This window comes from Ambystoma mexicanum, chromosome 7q, assembly GCF_040938575.1.
Source record: "Ambystoma mexicanum isolate Mex_15411 chromosome 7q, UKY_AmexF1_1, whole genome shotgun sequence".
In the NCBI taxonomy this organism is placed as follows: domain Eukaryota; kingdom Metazoa; phylum Chordata; class Amphibia; order Caudata; family Ambystomatidae; genus Ambystoma; species Ambystoma mexicanum.
In genome coordinates this window covers 782,106,195-782,120,959 of record NC_090941.1, presented here as the reverse complement: position 1 = coordinate 782,120,959, position 14,765 = coordinate 782,106,195, and the positions used below count along the sequence as shown (strand labels likewise).

At 47.4% G+C, this 14,765-nt stretch overlaps 1 protein-coding gene across 1 annotated transcript in view; it reads right to left on the bottom strand.

Annotated features, from left to right (window-relative positions):
* Positions 1–14,765, bottom strand: part of PDGFD (platelet derived growth factor D) — a 1,219,073-nt gene that overhangs the window by 333,734 nt on the left and 870,574 nt on the right. The window contains exon 5 of the mRNA XM_069640767.1: positions 13,990–14,188. Within this exon, the coding sequence (XP_069496868.1) occupies positions 13,990–14,188 (199 nt within the window). The remainder of the gene's footprint in view (positions 1–13,989; positions 14,189–14,765) is intronic.

Here is a 14,765-nt window from a genome sequence, read left to right as displayed (position 1 = left end):
TTCGGAAGCCCCAGGGGAGGCTTGATACCCCTCGTTACAGTAGGTCCTGAAGTGCCCCATACTCCGCACTGGTCCCCTACCCTTGCGGCTGACTGTGGGCGCCCCACGCGGGCCTGGTTGGTCGCGGCAACCCCCCATTCCTTCTCCCCAGATAACTGCTGGAGCTGGTGCGCCAGCTCGAAGCCGCCCCCCGGTGGGCCTTTCCCCCAGCCACCAGCTCCATCCTGACCTCAACTGGGGACCCCCCTCCAGGACCTTGTGGCCAGTTCCCTCCTTAAGCCTTCTGGCTGTGGCAGACGGTTTGACAACCTCAATTGTCTCCCACCGAACCATCCGGACCCCTCCACTTGCTTTCAACGACCTGCACCGAGTGCCACCCGTCTTACTGCCTCATACAGGGTTGCTCCCCTGCACTACATCAACACCTACGACCCCGACTCCTTGTGCCTCTCCGGCTGTTCATTGCTTCTTGGGCCCGGACCCCCTGCGGAATTTCATGAGAATTTCCTGGGTCCCCTGCTGTTCACTGGCTTCTGCTTGGATTGACTGACCCGGCGGGCCCCCGTCTGAGACGCCATATTCCTTCCTTCCTGGTGCTCGGCTCGGCCTCCGCTCATACGCCGCCTGCTCGATCCTGGTACCTTCCCTTGTGGCCCTATCCACTCTCCTGCTTGGTCTTCGGGACTTAAGTTTATCCCCCCACCGGCAACATGTCGACACGAACCGGCAAGAAGCAATCCTCTATCAATATTTTCACTAAACCCTCGGTGGGCCCCGGGGCAGAGGCATCTACACAGGAACCTTCCCCCTCACTCGCGCTGGAACCATCCGATTCCCAGAAGATGATGGAGTTTATCCGTGAGGGGTTCACCACAATTCATAGCAAGCTGGATGACATGAATGGCACAATATCCTCTATTAAAGCACATATGGAGAGAACTGATGGTCGAGTTGCCGAGATTGAGGAACGTGTGAGCACTGCCGAGGACGGCCTGGGTTCCCTCCGTGCGGAGGTCTCCACACTATCTGCCCGTGTTACTGAGGTAGAGAAGAAGAACGAGGACCTTGAATCTCGCTCGAGGCGCAACAACCTCCGCATTGTCGGGGTGCCAGAGGACGGTATACAAGAACCCATGGAGGATTACGTGGAGGGTATGCTACTCCAGCTCCTGGACTCCCCAAAACTTTCCCCTCAGTTTGCGATCGAGAGGGCCCACCGTTCACTCATGGCGAAACCCAAACCTGGAGCACCTCCACGCCCGATCATAGCCAGGGTCTTAAATTTTCGAGACCGTGATGCCCTCCTCAGGGCGGCCAGGGCCAAGGGGGACCTTCTCTTAGGCGCAGCCAGGATCCACCTATATCCGGACTTTTCGGTGGCTATTCAGCGTGAACGCAAGACCTTCCTGGCAGTAAAGAGGAGACTACGCGACCTCCAGGTTAAATATGCCATGTTATATCCCGCCAAACTGCGTATCGAGCATGCAAACCGTGTTTACTTCTTCACGCTGCTGAGGAGGCCTCCAGGTTCATAGATGAACACTTTCCCGACTGAAATGTACTCGTAACAGGCGCCGCCACTGGCTCGCCACAGCTTAAGCTATCTGTTGAATGGATGCCGTTATATCCTGCCTCAGAACATATCTGGACTTCTGGCATTCTGACATTACCTAATGTGGTTCCCATGAGACGACTTGGTCGCACCTGTAACAAATAATGTTGTTATCTTTGCTGTTTCTCACTAGTGTTATTGCTCCATGACTCATTGTCCTAACACAATGCGGCCGGGCTATTGGGCGGTCGTTGGTGCTGTCTGATCCCCCTTCGATGTGCCCCAGGTACCCGCTACATACATTTTTTGCTTGCTTGATTGCCCGGGAGATCCTTTGAAGCCCCTTGGTCCCAGTGTCCACTGTCTTTTCGAACTACACTACGTTTAATGATATTTATTCACTAACATTTTATCGACTCTGATAATGACGTTCCAGGCGATCACCCTTCATTGGGAGACCTTACTGGACGCCCATGGCCCACTAGCTGTTTGGGCACCCCTGTGGCCCTCCCGGGCAGTTGCGGAGTACACTCGACAGTCCACTGTTGGGCTGTCTGATCTCACCCTGGGCTCCCGCTCGCTTCTGGGCGTTCCTTGGCTCAATCTCCCCTTCCCGGTGCTCCTATATCACTAGGGCACTCTCTCGGTTTCTGTAGCTGAGTCCTTGCACTATCTCGGTCCAGTTGATCGGGTATTTACTTCTTATAATCCCGTTAAATTGGTTCATTATCTGTTGACCATGCCTGCCCCTTCCCCCACGGGACCTCCCCTGGGTAGGAATAGATATTAGTGTCGGGCATTATGTTTATCCTAATATTGCCTCATGGTTCGGAGCTTCGCCGCCAGGCCACTTCGCAGGCCCCCCAGGCGTCGATGCCATTGTGTTGGTTTTGGTTGTTAGGCTATAGGGTGATCATCCCTCTGTTTGGGGGAGGGATGTGGGAGGGGGAGGAGGGAATGGGGTTATACATTAAAAAAAGCTTGGTATTCGCAGAGAAGGTTGAGTCCGAAGTACCATGGTCTCGTCGGCGATACAGATCTGACCGCACTGGGCGCCGTCCATGGGGGGCACATTTCCATCCACCCGTATTCCTCTATGGCTACCCCTGGAGGGTTGAGTGAGGAAACTTTGACATTTTTGAGCTGGAATGTACGGGGGCTGGGTAATTACAAGAAAATGAGGCTATTACAACTTCAGGCCAAGTGTCACGGGACTAAAATCCTGTTCCTTCAGGAGACGCATGCATGCACAGAGTATTGTGAAAAATTTGCTAAAACATGGGGTCCCCAAAGGTACTTCACCACCTACTCCACCCAGAGCCGCGGGGTTATGACCCTTATTCACAGGAGCCTTAGATTCATCCCCACTGCTACGATAATTGATCCCCTGGGCAGATACGTGCTACTTCATGGTACCCTACAGAATAGGGAAGTTATCCTGCTAAATATATATGGTCCCAACATTGGCGATCCCGACTTTTACACACACCTTATAACTCTCTTAGATGGCTTCCCTCTGATACCGATTCTCTGGGGAGGCGACTTCAACACGATATTCGACGTGGATCTTGATAGATCTGGCTCCAGACCCCGTCAACTCTCCAGAGCTGCATATACTACACTTTCCTCCCTTCCCCGCTTGGCCCTGTTTGACGCATGGAGGCTCCTCTATCCCAACTCCCGCTCTTATTCCTTTTATTCCTCGGTTCACGATTCCTTTTCCCGGATTGACAGATGGTTGATATCCGATGGTCTGATAAAGACTGTGTCTGGTATGGCAATCCTCCCCAGGTCCCTATCTGATCACTCCCCAGTGACTGTCACCCTATGTTGGGGTCCAGACCGGGACCGAACCAGACACTATAAAATAAAGCCACTTTCTCTCCTCGATCCGGTCTTTAGCTCGGAGATGGAGTCGGCGATCGAGGAGTTCTTCGAGAGCAACACCAACTCTGTGTCTTCACAGGCCACTCCATGGGAGTCCTTTAAGGTCTATATCAGAGGCATTGCCCTTTCCAAGGAAAATGGTATCCTCAAAACTATTCGTAGGGAAATCGCCGAGAGCGAGGCCACATTATCTGCGCTGGAGACCCAGTACACTCTAGACCCAACCCCTGAAATCCTTGCGTCAATTGGCACGGAATTGGACACCTTTCGCTCGCTTGCGGACCGCGAGCTGAGATTTCTCGATAATCCCGGGCGGGCAAGGAGGTATGGTGAGAGTGAACGTCCTAGCCGTCTCCTAGCTAGACTTCTCCGCCGCGAGTTCGGTGCTCCACCCATTCCCGGAATCGAGAGGCCTGACGGATCCCTGGCCACCTCCCCTGGAGATGTCAATGCCAAATTCCTCTCCTTCTATCAATCCCTATATGCACACTCAGACAACGCCACTACGGCAGAAATCGATACTTACCTTGATAAACTTCCCCTTTCGGTCCTTTCTCCCGATACCATCGGATCCCTTGAGAATCCATTCACCCCTGAGGAGTTCTCGGAGGCTATAGACTCCCTATCTTCAGGCAAATCCCCAGGATCGGATGGTATACCTGTTGAGTTTTATAAGCACTTTAAATCACTCCTACTCCCTCGTCTGGCTGCACTTTTTGGAGGAGTCGGTGGAGGTAGGCCAGTTCCCCCCCTCACTCCGCGAAGCCACCATACAGTCCTACTAAAACCCAATAAACCCCCCACTCAATGCGGCTCTTACCGCCCGCTCTCATTGATCAATTGTGATGTCAAGATTTATGCAAAATTACTCGCTTTACGTCTTGTCCCCTTCATGCCACATATCATCTACCCAGACCAGGTGGGGTTCATCCCGGGCCGCTCCACCTCCTTGAATTTGAGACGCCTTTTCAACATTATAAGTAGAGTAAGCCCGGGTGTGCACGCGGTAGCCGCGACTCTTGATATGCAAAAAGCTTTTGATTCGGTCTCGTGGAGCTATCTCTGGCGGGTACTCGACAAATGCAAATTTGGCCCCACCTTTGTCTCCTGGGTCAGGCTACTGTACTCCAACCCTGTTGCCAGAGTGCGTACTGAGGTCCGTTGTTCCCCCCTCTTCCATATAGCTAGGGGCACTAGACAGGGTTGCCCCTTCTCACCCTTAATCTTCGCTGTGGCAATGGAGCCGTTTGCTGACATGCTTCGCCAAAACCATGCGCATAGGGGTCTACATACAGCTGGTTCCTCAGATATAGTCTCTCTATATGCTGACGATGCTCTCCTCTATATTCGCTCCCCCGAAATTAATCTGGCCCCAATACTGGAAGATATTGCTCTATTTGGACGTATCTCTGGTCTCACGGTGAACTGTTCTAAATCAACCCCCTTTCCGCTCACTCCCAGCACACTCCCCCCTCCCAATACCATGGGATTCGCATGGGCCCAATCTAAATTTACTTATTTGGGCGTAGTGGTGTCCCGTCACTCTGAACGGGTCCTGGAGGAAAATTATCAGTCATACCTTGCAAACCTTATAATAAAAATACAGGGCTGGAACAAACTTCCGATCTCACTGGCGGGTAGGATAGGGGTACTGAAGATGGTGGTACTTCCCCAACTCCTGTATAGATTTGCTAATATTCCGCAGTGGCCGGGAGCTGACTTCTTTTGGGCATTGACACGCACCCTTAACACCTTCCTCTGGCACTCTGGCGCAGTCCGCCTTAAACTCAAGACCCTTTCCGCCCCAATGGAAGCTGGCGGCTTTGGGGCACCAGACTTCCTCAAGTACTGGCTGGCGGCACAACTCCAACATACTGCGCACTGGTTCAATATATCGGACCCCCCTCCCCATGTCAGACTAGAAAGGCTATCAGTCAGTGACCGTGACATTCGATCCCTGGTGATCACACCAATGCCAATGGTATCGGACTCACTGGATCCAACGACATGCACATCCTTGGCCTTATCCAAATCTTGGCAAATATTGGGCACCGCCCATCCCTTCCACGGTAACTTCCCAATTTGGAATTTCCTTCCGGAGGTCCCACGTGTCCCTCCCTCTGTGGTTCGTGCTTGGGCCGAGGCGGGTTATGAATTGCTGCGTGACATATTCGAACAGGGTAATTTCATAGAATGGCCTGACCTCCCGGCTCCCCTCAGACGGAGACGCTCCGTTTGGCTCCAATATTCGTCCCTCCGTAGAGTACTCAAGCACAAGTACACGTGTTTTCCAGCACTGCCACCTGATGAACCTGCAATCACCGAACTGTCCTCACCTGTCCCCTTGAGGGGCAAAATTTCCAGACTATATACTCTGCTTCAAACCAGATCACCCCCCAAATTCTCCAAACTACGGCGCTCCTGGGAGACAGATCTCGGCCTCGAGATGTCCGATGACCGTTGGACCCATATGTGTGCACGTATCCAAGGGGTCTCCTTCAACTCCCGATTCAAATGTATTCAATTTAAGGTGCTCCACAGGTACCACTACACCCCGACCAGGCTACATCGTATCTCCAGCGACTCCTCCCCTAGGTGCCCTGGATGTGGCTATGATGATGCTGATTATATCCACATGATCTGGTCTTGTCCCCGACTCACTCAATTCTGGACCTCAGTGTGTTCCACTATGTCGTCCATCCTTGAATCCCCCATTGCCCCCATCCCCAATGAAATGCCTATTTCACGATTTCCCCGAGCTCCACCGTGACTCCAGAAAACTGTCTGGCCTCTGTATGCTACTAGCTGTGCGCACAATTCTACTTCGCTGGCTTCGGCCTATCACCCCTACTCACGCACATGGCTCAGGGCAGTTACGTGGGCCTCCGACACCGAAGAGTCCTGGGCGATACAACAGCCCGCCCATTCCAGACCTAGAGATATCTGGCTGAAGTTCCGCTCATTCATGTCTTCCAGTGACTCCGACTCAGATCCTGCATCCCCAGCTCCCTATCCTAGTTCATCCTTAGGTGGTCCTTGAATTATTTTCCATCTGCCTTTTTTCCGACCTTCTATGTGTCCCCCATGTGCATATGTTGATTCTTTTTCCTTTATGTGCTTTGTTTATATGTACTATATGTATTTGTGCCGATTGCACTGTTTTGATTCCATATGCTTTATTGTTACTCACCTGTATCTGTGTTGCTGAGCTGAATAAATAAAAGTTTATTTAAAAAAAATGATCTCCTCCTTGAAGCCCTCTCGCTGCCTAGGTGACATCTGTCTGGCACAAATTATAAAAGACGCAACCAGAGAACTTGCCCCTTTTATCACGTGGATAATAAATGCTTCCTTCAAATCTTGGCAGGTTCCTACAAATCTCAAAGATGCCTGGGTACTCCTTCAATTAAAAAAAGCCTCCCTTGATCCTACAATCCCTACTAACTACAGACCTATAACCACGGTCCTGTTTTTACTAAAAATCATCGATAAGGCAGCCTACATTCAAATCCAGAATCACCTTAAGAATAATAACCTTCTAGGACTTAGGCAACCTGGCTTCAGACACCTCCACGGAACTGAAACAGCCTTAATTGCCTTGAAAACTCAAATCGATCTTATAAAAGACAATAGACATTGCGCACTACTCCTCCTACTTGACCTTTCTGCCGCATTCGACCTGGTGGACCACAACATACTCTGCGAGCACCTCACATCCTCAGCCAACTTCTCCCAAAAAGCTGCAAATTGGATCAAGTCCTTCTTGAATAACAGAACAATGAGAGTATTCTCCCTGACTGACTTGGCTGACCCAATTACCAACACCTCTGGAGTGCCGCAAGGATCATGTGTCTGCCCCACTCTTTACAATGTCTTTACCAAGCGCCTTTTTGACATTTTGGACCACCTGGGTGTCATCTACACTTACTATGCAGATGACACCCAGATACTGATACCATTATCAGGTAACTATGACACGGACAGCGCCCTTCTAAATAAAATCTATCTCGTCATTCAGGCTCGGATGGCCACCCACAGCCTCTGCCTACATGGCAAGAAGACTGAACTTCTCATCCTAGGGGCCTCATCATATCTCAACAAACTAAATCCCAAATACTCAACTTTCAATATAGATGGCAACACAGTCAAAACCGCCAAAGAAACCAAAACTCTATGCTTCTACATCAACTCCACCTTGAGCATGAGGAAACAAGTTAACGCCACTGCCTCAGCCACAGCCTATAATTGCAAGCATATCCATGACTGCAAAGCCTACCTGTCTTCTAACAGCCGTATCACGCTAGCTCAAGCTTTAATCCTGTCCAAACTAGATTATTGCAATGCACTATATGCAGGAGCAAGTAAGTAACCAACAAACTACAAATCTTACAAAAGAAGGCATTGAGAACAACCCTGAGTATTCCCAGGAAAGATCACATCTCCGAAATAAGATGGAGCTTTAAATGGCCATCAATCCAGGACAGAATTTACTTCAATCTTGTCGCTATTACTCACAAATGTCTTAATAATGCCGCCCCAAAAAAAGACAAAATTACTCTAAAAATTTCCAGCAGACCAACCAGATCAGCTAACGCTTACTGCATCTCCACCCCTTGTTTTAACCTGAAGATAGCTGGCGGCACCAGCTTCCCGGTACAAGCAGCCTTAGCCTGGAATGCCCTCCCACTCAACCTAAAGACCGAACAAACCTTCCACAGCTTCAGATCTAACACCAAAAAATGGCTCCTCTCAAACGATTAATCCACCTCCCCAGCCGGCACACGGTAATCAGCCTTTCTCGATTTCCTTTTGCATCATTGTTAATTTCTCATGTTCTGTTTTGATCTTATGTTAATCATTGTTATATTTCTCATGTACCATCCTTGTCCTTTTTTGCCTATGTATTTCAAGTTGTCTTGTATGGCGCCCAGATACCTCAGGGTGTGTCACGCACTACAAATATTAAACAAACAAACAAAACATACGTATGATACTGAGCAGATATGGCTTTTATAATTATGTGAATTATCAGCCACCATACCGCAACTCAGGTATGGCTGATGTTTAAAGATTACACTGCCTCCAAGATGATCATTGAATGTAACTTTGAAGATTGTACATGCAGCATCTCCAGCACTGTGAGTTTCCTGTCACAGCAGCTGTCAGACAGGGCACGTCTTACCTCTGAATCTGCTCTGTGCCACTGAAGAGCAGGCGCTGGAAATCAGGATACTGATGCGGCAGGGTCGGGTGTACACTATGCTTTGGCATGTAGTTTGATGGAAGAGTGTACTGATTGCCAGACCACCCTTTATGAGATGGACTACCCTCTCCATTTTATCATTAATACAAAACAGAAAAGACTAGGGCTTTCCTGCCCTTCCCAGATGGCAATCCTTCACACCTTTGCACATTGAAAAATGATGTATATAGTTGATGGATAGTATTTGTCAGTCAATGGCATTGTTGACGGGCTAGGTGTGTGATTCAATGCACTTCCTCCTTGAGGAAGAATGTTCTCAAGTTGGATTTCTAATGCACTAGATTTCACAAGCACTTGATTTCACCCCTTCCTTTGGGGAATATAAAATGGCTTGGAGGATAAAGCATGTGGTCGGGCAGTTGCATTCGAAGGCAGTTATTTATATTTGAGATGCCAAACTCTTGCATGATTGGACAACAATTCACTGAAGTTGATTGATTCAGCACACATCTGCAAGAGACTATAGACTACTATATTCCAGAAGCACTTAATTCCATGGCTTCATTTAGGGAACATAATATCATTTGGGGGATTGTGATGGCGATTAGGTAGTGCTATTAGTGGCACATAATGTTTCTGAGAGATGCAACATGTTGCCTGCTTGGAGAACAATTTGTTGCAGGAGCTTGATTGAGCAAAAAACAATATCATCCCATAGACTAGTGCATTAGATTTCCTAAGTAGCTAATATGACCATAAAGGTTGGGGTGGGGAATAGAACATTGTTCTGCTCATGGCGGAGGAGGTCAGGCAATGATATGAGTGATGTTGGGCCCATTTACAAAAGTGTTTTTCTATGGATAACCCCCATTGGCAAACTTTTTGTAGATCAGGCCTAGTGTGTTTCAGTGAGTGACCCAACACACAGCTTATTTGGGAAATAAGCTGAACTAGGCAATTGGTAAAATTGACTGACTACATGACCTCAAAATACCACACATTTGCAATCTAGATTACATTGATGCCTGTTTTTGCCATTACCATTGTAGATGGCAATATATTTTGGATAGTGTTGATCAAGAAATGGCATAAATGACAAGTTGCTTGATTGTGTGATGCAATACACTGCTTGGAAAAGAATGTGTTTTTTGAGCATGCAACCACAAAATGCCAAAGACCAGCAATCTAGCGTTCTTAAGAGTTCACTATGACTTTTGAGGAATACTAAATCGCTTGGCATTTGGCAGAGGTGGTTGGCAGTAGCATTAGTGACAGGTTGTTTGAATTTTATTTACAAAATACTGCCTGCTTGGACATGAATTACTACATTTGGGGGACATACAATTGTTTGTATGGGTGTTGGTGGAGGTTAGGCAATGTTTTTAGTGGCAGGTTACTTGAATGTTTGAGGCATTCATTCAGGCCCTGGTGGGAAAGCAGACCGTACCAAAGCACTCTGTCAGAGGTGAAGCCAGGTTTTCGAAGGAACCTTTGTTTCCTATCCATTGCCAGGGCACATTCTATGACTGTTGCTGAGGGCCACAGCCTACCACTCTGCTATCAAACTTCCTGAGTCTGAGAGAGCAGAGACTGAAAAAGACTCACCTTGGCCTAGAGCCACCTGCAATGTAGTTACAGCAGCCGGAGCGCCAAAGCAGGCAAGTCTCCTATTTCCATTGCTCAAACCTCTTCAAACCGTGTTTGCTACTTTCAAACCTTCAGGACCCACAGTGCTGTCAAAACGTCAAACCTCTGCTGCATCCCACCAGTAGAGCCTTATCTGTTTGTCTCAAGCACCAGTAAACCGTGGAGGCAACTGTCTCACATTGACACCCCTTCAAAGAGGATGACCGCTATTGGACCACTTTACAACAAAAGGTGAAGGAGGCATACCTCATTACAAGGTCGGCAGTAACCCGTCGGTGCAACCAGCACGTTGCCGCTGACCCCATAACACTGTTATCGTCACCTGATATCCTGGCAGCACCTCGGTGCCACCAGGATATCACAAGTTGTGGCGGAACGGTTACTCCCCATTTCCGTAGAGTCCTTCAGGGCTCCACAGGAATGGTGACACTGAGGCACCAGCACCTTTAGTGACGGTGACCGTGCTTCACTGAGAAGTCTGCAGAGTTTACCGGTCCAGAAACAACATTGCTACCAACACCCTTATTTCCGGACTGGCAAACTCGTAATGAGACTTATGTGCCTTTTTTACCTTTATGAGTGGGATCACAGTTGGTTTGTAGAACTGTGAGGTGGTTTAGCCACGACTCATCCTTGTATCCTGCATTGCAGAAGTTATTTTGTCACAATGTTATCAAACACCACCTTGGTGTGCAGAGTTCTTTTAAAGTATGTTTCTCCCAAATATAATCTGTCAATAGGGTAAATTGGATAGCAAATTAAGATTACAAAGTAAAATCTCGTGCAACATGAAACAGTTGTGCACAATACTAACATTAAATGCAATACATTCTGAAATATCTACATCTCAAGAGTGCATTTCTGATTAACTTAACCGCTGATTGAAGTTTATTTGCTACAGCGGATGGGCCTCATTACGAGTTACCACCAAGCTGAATTAATGTTACTGCCACTTGTTCTGCCGGTATTACCCCCGGATTACAAGTGGTGTTTGCAGTGTAAGTCCCCATTCTTTGGAGTCCAAACGACTCAATGGGGCTTGTTTGGCAGAATTACTGCAGCAGTAATTCTGTGGCAGTAATTCCACTGATTTTGCAGATTTTTCAGCAGAGAGTTAAAGGATTTATCTGCAGCATGACACTCCAGGGCCATACTTGTAGTACTTGCCATACTTCTAATGGGGTCCAATGTCTTTTATTAGGAAATGTTGCAGCGTTATTACAGAAACCTACGTGTACTTAGCACTGGTAAAAAAACAAACATATTCTTTCAATGTATATTTGCACCAGGACAATGTGTGCCCCAGTTCATTGTCCTGGTGGAAAATCTACAGATCATATCCCTCAGCAATCCAACCCACTTCCTTCACATGAAACTACATGTCATCAGAAAAACACAACCCCAGCCCCATTCTCGTGCTACCTCCATATTGAGATAATGATCCCTCTTGCTACACATTAGCTGGAACACACTTCTCTTTAACTTAAGACATGTCCCATATTAGGGCACCTTCAATAGGTCGGGTTGCTCCACTAGACCCTACTTCTCTCCCCCTTTCATAGATCCACTCCCTCATCCCCCTCTAGCCATCCTCACAACCTCTCTGCCTTGGACCTTTCAGTAGATAAAGTGGGCCGGCTATGTACAGCATTCCAGCACTCCACAGTTTTCCAGCTAGGCTTGCACTTATAAATGTTATACATATATAGATACAAATCCATCAAAAGCTACACCTGGCGACTGGAATACTTCAACCCTATAACCTCGGCATTTACAAACTAAGTGGCTCAGTAAAAGCACATCATGATCACTGCATGCACTACAAATTACACTACAAATAATCATTTTTGCCCAGCACAGTATCACTATCCACCATCCGTCGCATTTCCTGTTTATTTCCACCACATTTGTACGGATCACAAAAAAGAAACCTGTCTTTTTCAGATGTTCTATAAACTCAGACTTGGACTCGTGCCATCTTCCAACTGTTGTCAGGAATGTGGATTTATCAGAGCACACAAACACGTCATCTGGTTGTGTGTGAGAGGCCACCAACCGTCGACCAGGGTTTTATTGAGACCTTGAAAGCAGTGAAAAACAAAATCGGACCTACACCATGGGCCTCATTACGGCCATGGCGCTCCCGTAATGAAGGGTGCCGGCACGGGACCGGCACCCTTCATTATGGGACACCCTATTACGAGGTTCCCTTGCAGGACCCTGTAAGGATGCCTGGTAAAACCAGTGTCTCGCGAGGGCACCAGGGATCTAATAACGGGCCCGTTATTAACGGGCCCGTTATTAGCTCCCTCCCCATTCCCATTGAGTCATATGGGGCTCAAATGGGAAAGGGGATAGTTTTTTCCAATGAGGACTTACCAGGTCCTCCATGGTTGGAATAGCGCGGTAAGTCCATATTGGAAGAACCCGGTACTGGAACCTGGTATGCAGGCAGCCATGCCCTCGTAATGAGGCCCCTCACTTACTGTACCAGGCCGGAACACTGGTACATCCCCTTGCTTGATGTTGTACCGGTCACTCAGAAATGGACTGTCTCACTTATGGGCTGGTTTCTTGAAAAATGAAGGGTCTTATCTGCCATGCACCATGGAAACAGACAACTTCCCTAAAATGCTCTTTTACGAGGCAGGGTCAGACTTTAAGGCTGCGTGCAGAGAAAACCATACACACCATAGTCAGCAGGAGTTAAGGCACCGGCAGCTTAGACACTTTTCTGCTGAACACTCACCCACCTTGATCTACTCTTCCAAACCCTGTACCGTCAGGCCAGCCAGAACAGCATATGTTAACATGATTACTGTTCCCAAATCGAACAAAGCACGTGCTGGAGGTACCAGATTCCCCACCCTGGTTGCCACCCATTGGAACTCCCTACCACCATGCCTTGGGCAAATTGAATCCCATGGTGCCTTTCGTAAGGCCATCAAAACCAAGATTTTCGTTTAAACCTGCAGGCTCTACGTGTGCATCCTAAGTGATTTGTATGTTATCTTTGCTAACTGATGTACTGACTTATATGTAACCTGTATGTCTAAGACCACTTGTTGGGTGGCTTCTTGTAACCCTTAAATGTATCTTCTTACGCTCTGTTTACAGCGCCTCGATGCCCACGGGCTGTAGTGCGCTTTACAAATGTGAAAAATAAATAAATAAATAAACTCTTCTGGCCACAGTGTAACACAGATACAAGAGATCCCTAGAATCTGCACTAGTATTAAATGATCAATGTATCAAATACAACGATGAATGTAATACTGGAATCTTGACATCAGCAGGTTTTCATGTGTGTATGTACTCCTGAATATATATCACCTGTATTATGCCTTTAAGGTTGAATGTTTTCCCTTATTAACAACAATAGGCTTTACAACAATGTATCGTCGGAGACAGCATTTCCAGAGAATGCATCTTTTTCTATGTAAAAAAACGTGCGCACCCCATGATTATGCAGGGGGGACTCCACTATTCCTCATCAACCCATCAGCCCTTGTTTGTTACTCAATGCTGGGAATTCGACCTATTGAAATTTGACCAAATCGCACAGATCCACCTGATGTCTAATATTTTAAAGATTCCATTTTGTAGACCATCTTCAAATGAACACAGGTATCATAACTGAGTAAGGCGTTGGTCCCTAGGGTTAGTTTGCACGTTGATCCACTGTACTGCTGTTTCTTACCTTTGGATTTCTTCTCATGATATGCCCTGCCCCGATAGTTGGCAGTGTCCGTGTACAGGTTCTCCAGGTCTTCCTTCCAGGTTTCCGGGTTGACGTGTTTGAGCACCTCCTCCACTGTGTCGAAGGTTGCAATGCTTTGGTCTAGGGCTTCGGCAGTGAGAGTGGGATCGGTCACTGATGAAGTGTCATAGGACGCTCCCTGGGAATGACAAACATGGTTCATCAGTAAAAAAAGCACTATTATATAACAGGAAATATGGCAAATGAAACATAATTACTCTCTTAAAGGTGAATCTGTAAAAGGCATAATTGTGTAGGTTCTTTGATATTTTTACAATGAAAAATAAAACTCCAGAACTATTGGTTATTTTTCATGACTATAGTTCTCTCTGGAATGGGGTTTGTATTTCCAAACCTCAAACCTATTCTTAGATTTTTTCATGAAGTTTGTTCCATAAAATGTACTAAGTGTCTTCTAAAATCCGAAAGAGAAAGTGAGCTGAAAGACGCTTCTCAAGAAGCAGGGTAGCAGTTATACATTCATGAAGGTGGGGAGAGATGGACACCTCGGAAGTATAAACAAGATAAACATGATACAGTCAAACCTATAAGACATTTTGGGAAATGGTTTAATTAACGAGAAGGAGGCTCAAAGGTGAACGAAGATAAGGTGATCTCGAATGGTGGTTTGATAGTGATAGACAAGCACATTTAAAGGACTGGAGCATAGAAAAAAATGTGAACATGGGAATGACAACATGGTATTGAAAGTGAGT